Source organism: Schistocerca serialis, chromosome 2 (genome assembly GCF_023864345.2).
Source record: "Schistocerca serialis cubense isolate TAMUIC-IGC-003099 chromosome 2, iqSchSeri2.2, whole genome shotgun sequence".
NCBI classification, from domain to species: Eukaryota; Metazoa; Arthropoda; class Insecta; order Orthoptera; family Acrididae; genus Schistocerca; species Schistocerca serialis.
Window position 1 is genome coordinate 495,183,652 of NC_064639.1, and position 12,665 is coordinate 495,196,316.

A 12,665-nucleotide genomic window follows, 5' to 3' on the forward strand; every position below is an offset into this window, starting at 1 on the left:
CGAGTCTGCATCTCTGCTATGTGGTGAGTAGCAACGTTCCTTCTCATAATATTGTTACATTCCATCCTGGATTTTCCATTGTTTGATTAAATAAATAAGGAAACAGCTAGAGTTGTGTAGGGTTCTAGCGAGCATTGCAGGTAAATTCCATAGTGAAATAATTTCGTTATGTTGTAGATTCCTATGTTAAGGTCACACAACCAAATGTCTACTCACCAAGGGTCATGAAAGGCATCGTGAAGTCCACAGCAGACTGTCTCTCTTGGGTGATGGTCAGGTCGCAGATAGCCAGGTCTGCTCTCTGAAAAGAAATTGACGTCGACACCTTGAATCAAGAGAGGTAATTATGAGGAAAATAGCAGCTTCCACAACAGCAAAAGAAAAAAATGGCACCGACTTGTTGTACAGCTTGACGTTACCCTGAATCGCTCTCATGGTGGATATCTATCAGTGTGAGATATCCGTACACAAATCAACATACCGAACAAACATTAGGCGTTCTCAGGAGCCAGCAATATAACCCCGTAGTGACACTGCCTCTCGGCTTGACAAAGACCTCAAAACAGTGAAGAAGAGCACAAGTTTCTTCATGTGTCCATGATTTATAGGACGAGTCAATGTGTGACAGGGTGCCTGAGTGCATCAACTCCAGACCTCACGTGTGCACCCCTATGAATTCGGCTGTTGTTATTTTGGAAGACTGGAGTGCCCACAGCATATCCAGTTTACTTTCTGCTTAATTGCAGTTCAATTTCCTTTTCTGTCTTTCCTCCTCCACTCCTTTTCCCCTTTCCCCTTCCTTCCTTTCTCTTTATCCTTTCCGCTTCCTCCTTTTCCCCCTTACCCCTTTCCCCTTCCTCTCTCCCCCATAGTCCTTTCACCTTCTTCCCTTCTCCCTTCCTCCCTTTCACCCTTCCCAATTCCTCCCCTCTCTCTTTCCCCTTCCTCCATTTCCCCTTACCCCATCCCCTTCCTTCCTTTCCCCTTACCCCTTCCCCTTCTTCCCTTCCGCCTTGCCCCTTCCCCCTTCTTTCTCCTCCACTGCCCCTTTCCCTTCTTGCCTTCCCTTTTCTCCCCTTTCTGTTTCCTCCATTTCCCCCTTAGTGCTTCCACTTCCTCCTTTCTCCCTTTTCCGTTCCTTCCTCCCCCTCTTCCTTTTTCCTCTTCCTCCTTCACCCTCCCCCTTTCTTCTTTCACCTTCTCATTTCCCTTCCCTTCCTTGGGCAACAGTGGATGTACAACAGAGTGCGTGAATCTTCTTCAGCCCTATAACTTATGTGCACAGCCATCCGATCATGGCTGGAAGATGGAATTGTTTGCAGTGTACTCAACATAGAAATGTAGAAGAATGGCAAACACTTGGATATAAACTTCCTCGTTCATGTTCATGGTAAGCCAAATGAACGGGCCCAATGATGATGCCAGAAACACCAGAACCACCTGCAGCCTGAACTACACATTCCACGCAGTGCAGGTTAAACGCCGTTGTATAGGCATACATATTAAAATACAGAAATATGTAAACAGGCAGAATACTGCGCTGTGGTCATCAACGCCTATATCAGACAACAAGTTCTGACGCAATTGTTACATCGGTTACTGATGCTACAGTGGCAGGTCATCAAGAAGTAAGCGAGTTTGAACGTGGTGTTACAGTGGGCGCAGGAGCGATGGACGCAGCATCTTCCAGACAGCGATGAAGTGTTGCTTTTCCCCTACGACCATTTCACGAGTGTACCGTGAATATCAGGAATCTGGTAAAACATCAAATCTCCGACATCGCTGAAGCAGGAAAAAGATACTGCAAGAACGGCGCAAATGGCTCAAATGGCTCTGAGCACTATGCGACTTAACTTCTGAGGTCATAAGTCGCCTAGAATTTAGAACTAATTAAACCTAACTAACCTAAGGACATCACACACATCCAAGCCCGAGGTAGGATTCGAACCTGCGACCATAGCGGTCGCTCGGTTCCAGACTGTAGCGCCTAGAACCGCACGGCCACTCCGGCCGGCGCAAGAACGGCACCAACGACGACTGAAGAGAATCGTTCAACGTCACAAAAGTGCAAACCTTCCGCAAATTGCTGCAGATTTCAATGCTGGCCATCAGCAAGTGTCAGCGCGCGAATCATTCAACGAAACATTATTGATATGAGCTTCCAGACCGAATGGACCACTCGTGTACCCTTGACGATTGCACAATACAGGGCTTTACGCCCCGCCTGGGCCCGTCAACACCGACATTGCACTGTTGATAACTGGAAACATGTCCTGGTCGGACGAGTCTCGTTTAAAATTGTATCGAGCGGATGGACGTGTACTGGTATGGAGACAACCTCATGAATCCATGGGCCCTGCATGTCAGCAGGGGACCGTTCAAGCTGGTGGCGGCTCTCTAATGGTGTGGGGCGTGTGCAGCTGGAGTGACATGGGACCCCTGTTACGTCTAGGTACAACTCTGACGGGTGACACGTACGTAACCATTCTATCTGATCACCTGCATCCGTTCATGTCCGTTCTGCATTCCAACGGACTTGGGCAATTCCAGCAGGACCAAGCGACACTCCACACGTCCATAATTGCTACAGAGTGGCTCCAGGAACACTCTTCTGAGTTTAAACACTTCTTCTGGCCACCAAATTCCCCAGATATGAACATTATTGAGCATATCAGGGATGCCTTGCAACGTGCTGTTCAGAAGAGGTCTCCACTGCCTCGTACTCTTACGAATTTATGGACAGCACTGCAGGATTAATGGTGTCAACTCCCTCCAGCACTACTTCAGACATTAGTGGAGTCCATGCCACGTCGTGGTGCGACACTTGTGCTTGCTCGCGGGGCTAGGCAGGTGTACCCGTTTCTTTGGATCTTCAGTGTACTTTACACATATGTTTACAGTCATTACAGTTAACATGCACTCAATACAGACAGTGACTTATACTACAACAGTTACACTTGAGATAATTTGCACTCAAGCTGTTGACATATCGTCACCTAGAAAGTCTTGCATAAGCTCATGAGCCAACGAATAAATAAGTAAATATTTAAGAACTTTATAAAGTAACTGCTTACATCCATTAGATATTTGAAGCAAAGCATCTTGAGCCTTCAGCTGTGCATGTGCATCCTTATTTATCAACCGGTTTCACTTATTACAAGCATCATCACTGGAGGACAAGTAGTACAGTGAGAAATCGAAATGTCAATATCAATTTGGGCGTGATTACATGTTCATATAAATAAAAGTCATGATGAAGTACATACAAACAATAAAACTCACTACAATGTGATTCACTCCTACAGGTACCGTCATGAATAGAAGATAACAAATATTATGCATATAACAGCAAACAATAACAGGTGTATATAGTATATTATCAATTTATCTGTTTAATAATTTGCATCTGACACTTTGGCTTCAGAGCCTAACGCAGCCTTCATAACACCTTAGCTCATACCTCAACGTCATCTCCAGGAGTGTCTGAGTACCGAAAGCCGCCACCACCACGTACAGAAGGGCTTAGATATAAACTGTTTCTAAAAAAAAGTGATATCAGTTATTACTGGCCACGTCGTCGTTTGAGCCGATGATCCTCCCTGAAATTTGTTGCTCTCAAGGAAACTATCGCGATGACTCCTGTCACAACCAGGTTTTCTTTATCATTTTTGTGAATTGAAAGTTGAGACCAGTATCCAGACTCTCGGACTGTACAAGGCAGTCGAAATCTCCCGCTGCACCATTGAAATACCCACACTGAAAACTGATGCAACAGAAATATTTACAAAGCTAGCTAGGTCGTCAAAACCGTTACTGTTTTAAGAGCTAAATGAAAAATCTAAGTAATTCCATTGCAAGTTGTTGGGACTACCTAAGGAATTACCGACCGCTGGATGTTTCTAAGATATCGTAGGATGGCAGCACGGGGGTTCACATATTTGGCACAACACTTACCTGGCGAACAATCACGAATTTCAAAACCAGAACCATACTTATCCTTCAAGCAGCTACTTCGTTGTCTTGAAGTAAAGGTCGTCAAGTTTCCTATTTTCGTTAGGTAAGAATCTTATCAAAATGTAGCTTCAAGTTGATGGTGTTACTCGCATGGTACCTGAGATGATTTCCTTGCTGAAGTTTGCCGAGGAATCCCGTATTCTCACACAGTTTTCCAAATGTCCTCACGAAGCTAAGTGAACTCCGTTACAATTTTTCAACAAAGGGAAAATCGCTGGTGCTTCCGCGAATAAAATTTCTAAATCTGCTGTTACTAAAACTACTGCTAACTGCTGTCGTCATGAACGTGCCATAGCTCTCTCTCTCTCTCTGTGTATATGTATTTATGTATGTATGTATGTGTGTGTGTGTGTGTGTGTGTGTGTGTGTGTGTGAAGAACTATGATTTTTCACATTTTTGTAGTCTAATCGTAGTGGTGCACAATTCAGATGAAGTCGAGAGACCAAATGAACTACGACAAAGCTCCGAGCCTTTCGATTTGGTGCCATTTCGACGTGTTTCGGTTTCGTTTCTTATTTATTCTAGAAGCTCCTATTTTTGGCATCAAGAAGGTGACCTGATGGCGTTCCAGTCCTTTCCACCGTATAAAAATCGGAGTTGATCACCTGCTACCAAGTCCTTGAACGTTAAATTAGTAAACAACATTACTAACCTCTAGACTATTTATTGCTTTCCTCAAGAAGACATTTGGTGCCGTGTCTGACGGAAGTAGCTGCTTCGGTAGTTGATTCAGTCGATACCGATAGCTTTCTCGGCGCTGCCAACCTTGTCAACCTTAGCTATAACAGACGACACTGTTTTCAATGCGTCTAAGTAGTTTGTAAACGATGTCATATTACTAGTTTCAAATGCTGCGAAGTGGATATTCCGTGTATATTGGTCAGAAATAGAGGGCGAAGTTAAGAGGGACTTACTATTCGTATGTTTACAAAATGTCCGTGTACTAGCACAAGTATTAAGCGTCACAATACACAATACCAAGGGTGGGCGAGAGGAGAGGGGGGGGGGGGGCGCATTTGCCTACCTTTTGAAGACATCGTAATTTTGTGATGTACTTTATATTTTAAAATTTTGAAAAAAAATTAAAGTTTTTAATGAATTCTTATACCAGATTCCCTAATCGTTTTAAATTTTTCAGTAAAACTTAGCCCAAAATTTAAGTCTTATAAGTTGAGAATGTGACTTTTCACGACAAATGTCATATCATGTGTTCAGATTCAGGACCTATTCTTACCCACAGACACACACACACACACACACACACACACACACACACATGCGAATAAAATTCAACGACAATTTTAAATTTCTTTGGGTTGATCATAAAATTCCCTTACAAATGGTGTACACATAAAGGATAAAGATTTGGTATTGCAATGATCGTGAAAAAAGGATATCTTCACTTTCCGGACGCTGCTTGTACATCAGTATTTATTTAAAAGTATGTTGATCATAAAGTTAACGGCATGTAACGAAATTTATTTATTTTCTAATTTCTTTTGTGTTGGGCTTAAAGTACCCCTCCCTACCCTCCTCTCTCCCTTCCTTCCTGCCAAGCGGGATTAGCCGAGCGGTCTAGGGCGCTGCAGCCATGGCATGTGCGGCTGGTCCCGGCGGAGGTCCTAGTCCTCCCTCGGGCATGGGTGTGTGTGTTTGTCCTTAGGTTAATTTAGGTTAAGTAGTGTGTAAGCTTAGGGACTGATGACCTTAGCAGTTATGTCCCATAAGATTTCACACACCTTTGAACATTTTTCCCTTCCTTTCTCCTAGGTAGTACACGTTACGGAAAATTGGGATATACGTTGGTACTGAACGAATAATACGCAAACGGAATTGAAAAAAATAATCTCTTCATGCAGTCGTATCAGAAATAATTGAAAACGGGAATTAGGGCAGAAAGACTGGCAATAAAAATACATCACTTCTGATGGCAGTCCGGTGGCTTGAGGGATGTAAGTTTGTATGCCTACCTGTAGCCGACAACGCTGTTTTTTATGTTGTCCGAATATCGTTGTCGTCTCTCGCAGCTTTCCGTTAGTTACAAATATATTTTGTGATTATTTGTAAGCAAATGCTATTGTGCAGTCAAATAAGATCGAGTAGTTTTTGTATCTTGTGTCTCTCTGTTTCTGAGTGGTAGCTTCGTCAGTATACCAGCTTAGACTTGCTTCAGGATGGCATTACCCCTGCCATCAGCTCGCCGACGAGGCCGTTCCAGTTTCCCGTCTTCTCGTCCTTGCTGCCGTAGTTTCCGTCGGGCGTCAGCTTGAACTCGAACGTGAAGTTGAGAATCTCGGCGATCTGCGCAATCAGGTCCATCGAGTAGCCCTCGTACCGGTCGTTGCCGACACGCGGGGGGCTGGTCGGCGGCTTCTCCCTCAGGTACGGCGGGCCCTGCGACAAAATTCCATTTTGTAAAGGCCAGATAGTAGGGTGGGGACTACATTCGGTATGGAGCAGGTGCGGTAGGTTACAGGTGATAAAACAGGTAGATCTCAAGGGTTTATCTCAGGGTATAACGAAAAAGAGCAGTTAGATTTTCCAGGGAAAGGATGAGGAGTATTTGGGAATGAAGAGAAGGGTGGATACTGAAATTATAAATAAATTAGCCTCTCGCTGCAACGATGGTTCTTAATATTTTTTGGCATTGTCGATTTCAGGACTACCAGCTCTGCCTTCATATGCATCTATTCGCAAAACAAATTTTTTCCCAAATTACGTCACGGCAGTGCATATACACTGAGGAGACAAACGTCAGGTGCATCTGCTAACCGTGTCAGACCACCTTTTTTTTTGCCTGGTGTAGTTTAGCAACATGACACAGCATGGACTCAATAAGTCGTTGTAACTCCCCTGCAGAAATATTGAGCCATGCTGCCTGCATCTATAGCCGTCCGTAACTGCGAAAGCGTTGCTTGTGCAGGATGTTATTAAAAACTGACCTCCCGATTATGTATGTCTCATAAATGTTCGATAGAATTCATATCGGGTGATCTGGGTGGACAAATCATTCGCTCGAATTGTCCAGACTGTTCTTCAAACCAGTTGCGAACAATAGTGGCGTGCTGACATGAAATCATTGTTTGATAACACTAAATCCATGAATGGCTGCGAATGATTACCGTCAGCCAATGATGGGTTCAGTGGGACCAGGGGACCCAGTCCATGCCATGTAAACAGCTCACACCATTATGGAGCCCACTATATCCATGAATGGCTGCAAATGATTACCAAGTAGTCAGTCAATGATCGGTTCAGTTGGACTAGGGGACCCAGTCCCTGCCATGTAAACACAGCTCACACCCTTATGGAGCCCACTATATCCACGAATGGCTGCGAATGATTACCAATTAGTCAGTCAATGATCGGTTCAGTGAGACCAGGGGACCCAGTCCATGCCATGTAAACACAGCTCACACCATTATGGAGCCCACTATATCCATGAATGGCTGCGAATGATTACCAAGTAGTCAGTCAATGATCGGTTCAGTTGGACTAGGGGACCCAGTCCATGCCATGTAAACACAGCTCACACCATTATGGAGCCGCCACCACCACACCACCACGAGCTTGCACATTCCATGGCTTCGTGGGGCTGCGCCACGCTCGAACCCTACCATCAGCTCTTACCAACCGAAATCGGGACTCTTTGACCAGGCCACGGTTTTCCAGTCGTTTAAGGTCCAACCGATTCGGTCACGAGCCCACGAGAGGCACTGCAGGTGATGTCGTGCTGTGAGCAAAGGCAGTCGCGTCGGTCGCCTGCTGTCATACCCATTAACGCCAAATTTCGCCCCACTATCCTAACGAATACATTCGTCGTACGTCTCACATTGATTTCTGCGGTTATTTCAATATAGCAAATATACTCAAATATACACAAATATACTCAAACACCGCTGCATTCGGTTGTTGAGTGAAGGCTGTTAGAAACTGCGTTGCCTGTGGTGAAAGGTAATGCCTGAAATTTGGTATTCTCGACACACTCTTGACACTGTAGATCTCAGAATGGAATGTCCATGCGTCTAGTGCCAACTACCATTCCGCGTTCAAAATTCCCATCGTGCAGCCATAATCACGTCGGAAACCTTTTCACACGAGTCACCTGAAAACAAACGACAGCTCTGCCAATGCTGTGTCCGTCTATACCTTGTGTACTATCGCCATCTGTAAATTTGTGTGTGAAACCCAGTTCGCGCTATTCGTCCACGAGACTCAGAGGGCCATAGACACGGGTTCCCAGGTAGATGCCGTGTTTCTTGACTTCCGCGTTCGATACAGTTCCCCACAGTCGTTTAATGAACAAAGTAAGAGCATACGGACTATCAGACCAATTGTGTGATTGAATTGAAGAGTTCCTAGATAACAGAACGCAGCATGTCATTCTCAATGGAGAGAAGTCTTCCGAAGTAAGAGTGATTTCAGGTGTGCCGCAGGAGAGTGTCGTAGGACCGTTGCTATTCACAATATATATAAATGACCTTGTGGATAACATCGGAAGTTCACTGAGGCTTTTTGCGGATGATGCTGTAGTATATCGAGAGGTTGTAACATTGGAAAATTGTACTGAAATGCATGAGGATCTGCAAAGAATTGACGCATGGTGCAGGGAATGGCAATTGAGTATCATTGTAGACAAGTGTAATGTGCTGCGAATATATAGAAAAAAAGATCCTTTATCATTTAGGTACAATATAGCAGATCAGCAACTGGAAGCAGTTAATTCCATAAATTATCTAGGAGTAGGCATTAGGAGTGATTTAAAATGTAATGACCATATAAAATCAATCGTCGGCATAGCAGATGCCAGACTGAGATTCATTGGAAGAATCTTAAGGAAATGCAGTCCGAAAATAAAGGAAGTAGATTACAGCACACTTGTTCGCCCAGTGCTTGAATACTGCTCACCGGTGTGGGATCCATGACAGATGGGGTTGATAGAGGAGATAGAGAAGATCCAACGGAGAGCAGCGCGCTTGGGTTACAGGCTCATTTAGTAATCGCGAAAGCGTTACGGAGATGATAGAAAAAATCCAGTGGAAGACTCTGCAAGAGAGACGCTCAGTAGCTCTGTACGGGCTTTTTTTGAAGTTTCGAAAACATACCTTCACCGAGGAGTCAAGTAGTATATTGCTCCCTCCTATGCATATCTCGCGAAGAGACCATGAGGATAAAATCAGAGAGATCAGAGCCCACACGGAGGAATATCGACAATATTTCTTTCCACGAACAATACGAGACTGGAATAGAAGGGAGAACCGATAATGGTACTCAAGGTACCCTCCGCCACACACCGTCAGGTGGCTTGCGGAGTATGGATGTAGATGTAGATGTGCGTATCGCTATCCCACGACTTTCCTCACCTCACTGTACGACGTAACAGCATTATGGAGGAGCGGAGCAGGTTGCGGTATTTTTTTCTTCTTTATTTTTTCCAGCTTTGCTTCTGTTGATGTTCTTATGTGGAAACACTGGTACATAGTTTCAGCACCTTTAAAACTAAGTAGTTAAGGCTTCTCACTATTTATCTATTTATGAAAAAAATATTTAGTCCAGTAATACCACATGGCCTAAGCTACCCCATTCAAGGGGCAAGTTAGCCCAGCAGTGAGAGAAAGTTGGTCCATTTAATTTTGTCATTGAATTTTACTGAAAATATATAGGCTTTAAAACTTACTCTTTATTTTAATACAAATTCCTGCAAATGCACGACAAACTTTACAGTCTTTAATTTGTATTATCATTGTTATAATAAAAATTAGAATAATATGCCCAGATCTTTCATCGGTTTTCGTCTCAATGCCCGATAGATGTCTTCACAGCTCAAACATTCATAAAAATGTTATTTCATGTAATTTTTAACAAATGACAGATGAGCACACAACTTGTGCATTGAATCCATTCTTGGATTGCTTTGAGAAAATTGTTTAAGAAATCTAAGGCACAGGGCATCCTCGTCCTCATCTCCTTCATCTTGAAGAACGTTCTTACGAATGCCTAATTTCTTTCTGCGCTTTTATTTGAGAAGTTTTACCATATGATTTGTCTTAATTATGACAACCAATTCCTTTTACACGGAATATTCATATTTCTCCTTAAAATGTTTTCTTTTCTGTCTGTGGAGGCTTGTTGTTCGTGCTGTAATACGTCTTTCACTGGAGTGTCTGTCAGTACTGCTCAAGTTCTTTTTCGTTCGTTGGCTGTCTTTCTTCTCTATTGAGATTTCTAAAATGGCCTGACTTCTTCAGGCGTTGGAAAGCACGGTTCGTCGGCTGCTGTGACGTCTAATTTAACGAGCGCGCTTGCTGACAGTATAGGCCTGCCATTGTATTCGTGAACAGTCAATTAAACCACAACCAATGGCATTAGGATTCGGCGTATCTGTTATGTACGAGTATGAAGGCAGGAAGTCACTATCATTGATAATGTTCCTGTTTAAGGGGGAGATGTCTGCACTTTGAATCTAGCCAATGTATTTCTGGGTGTAAATGCGTTTGGCAGTGCAATTTTCACAATGCCTGGAAGGTCGTATATTATCATTCGTCGCTTGCTTGCTGCCACCCATGCATTACACACTGAGTTTACAAAATTTTTAAAGGGTCCATAAGCAGTTCTCTCTATGGACTGTAGTTTGTTGCTACTGTAAGCTCGAAAAGACAAAACTGTAACACAATTTTCCTTTCAAAAATCTAATACTTCAGCGCATAAATGGGAACTATGGTTGTCAATTAATACCAAGAAAGGAAAGTCTTCTGAACAGTGATCATGTGATACAAAATGTTGTATATTTTTCAAGAAGCTAGTTTCTATCATCCACTCTCAGTCTCAGGGGGATGGCTTGACAGTCTCTGATGCACGCCGAGTGCGCGTATTTCCGTTGTTCTCCTCGCACAGTTTGTAACACGGGAGGACTTCGTTTGGTCCCTCAACCAGGGCTGCAGAACGGAGAAGAAATAGTTAATACACCTATTTTGTGTATGTGATACGGGCGATTTCGACCAGAAACTTTCAGCAGAATGATGATATTGCAGCAAGCTGCGGGCATTCGGGTTCTATTCATACATTGATTTTCAGAATTGAAGCAACAAACGGAAATTTTGCAAGGTTGCGTTTATTTTGCCCGAAACAGTACTAGAATCAGGGTACATAACACAGAACGTAATCAACTGCACATGCATAAGTATAGGCAAAGAGTTCTTCGTTTCTTTTTTTTTTCAAACTAAACGCGTCTGCACACACATTCAGACTACTGTTAATGTGCTCAGTATGAAGCGTGACCGCCTCTAGCATCCACACAGATTTGCCAACGATGGGTCATGCTGCGAATGATGTCATGAATCTCATGTTGAGGCAATAACGCCCATTCTTTGCGCATAGCTGCTAGCGAGTGTTTGAGAGTGGATGGTGGATGCTGACCTAATGCAACCCGCCTCCCTAGTGCGTCCCAGACATGCCTTATATGATTACAATCGAGAGAGCGAGCAGACCACCCCATGCCTGCAGTATCTTCCGTTTCCAAGAAAACGTCAACCACCCTTGCTCTGTGAGGTCAAGAATTATCTTCCAGTAGTACGAAGTCTGGGCCCACAGCATCTAATAACAGCCTCGTATGAGGTCCCAAGATCTCGTCACGATACCTGACAGTAGATAAACCTTGTCAGTTCACCCATACAATTTCATGAAGAGGTTTTCGGTTGGTCAACACAATCCCTGTCCACATCATTAGGGATCCTAATGGGTCCCTTCCCACAATGTCTGGGTCCCCAAATCGTATTCCAGGTTTCCTCCAGATGCGAATCCGTCGAAAGCACTCTCCAGGACAAATCGGGATTAATCTGTGAAAATAACATTGGTGCACCGTCCGACCGTCCATGTCACATGTTAACGACTCCAGTCTAAATCGTCCCTTCTGTGAAGACGCATCAGAGGTACAGATACAGCAGGTCTCCAACAATAAAGGCCAGTCAGCTGAAGCGTTCTGTATACACTCTGCCTCGATGCAACAAGTCCAGTGGATACTGCTGGGTCAGATGCCAGTTGCCGTGCAGTATTGAGGCGATACCCTCGTGCCCTTACAGCCGACGGTACTCTATTTCTGATGTCCACGTAGTCGGCCCTGCTGTGGTCTTCGGGATACAGTTCCGGTTTCTATAAACTGTCACCACATCCGAGAAACAACAGAACGATTCACGTTAAGCCATCGGGCCCCATCAACTGACCTGCTTCCATTCTTCCTATAGCCCCTCGCCTCAGGGAGTCTGGTGGGAGTCTTCTCTGTGCGCCGTCTGTGACTATGTACACAGTGATTGTGGATATTGGACTACCCAGCAAACACTATCCCGTTCGATAGGTGCCCTCACTTCATCGTTGGTATGTTTGTCCGTTGACCGGCATGCCATCTTCCGTGCACAATACGTTTGTACAGACGTCTGTTCACAGTTCGTATGATTATATCGAGAATTAGACAAAGGAATGGGAAATGGTGGTGTGTTGCTTTAACTTTGGTTACCAGTGTATTATAAGAAAACTGGGAGAGTGTTGAAATTACGTAAAATCGTGTCCTTTCGCGTCACTTTATGTGCATTGGACTTGCGTTGGTTGATGTTGTGCTGCTTTCAATTGCTTCAGAACTCGTGGTGGTGGGTAAATA

General features: G+C 44.1%; 1 protein-coding gene across 1 annotated transcript in view; it reads right to left on the reverse strand.

Annotated features, from left to right (window-relative positions):
• The window catches only part of LOC126457432 (glutamate receptor ionotropic, kainate 2-like), a 261,933-nt gene that overhangs the window by 97,856 nt on the left and 151,412 nt on the right, over positions 1-12,665 (reverse strand). Inside the window, exons 10-11 of the mRNA XM_050093703.1 lie at positions 6,200-6,409; positions 217-301 (exon numbers count right to left, since the gene is read on the reverse strand). Of these exons, the coding sequence (XP_049949660.1) occupies positions 217-301; positions 6,200-6,409 (295 nt within the window). The remainder of the gene's footprint in view (positions 1-216; positions 302-6,199; positions 6,410-12,665) is intronic.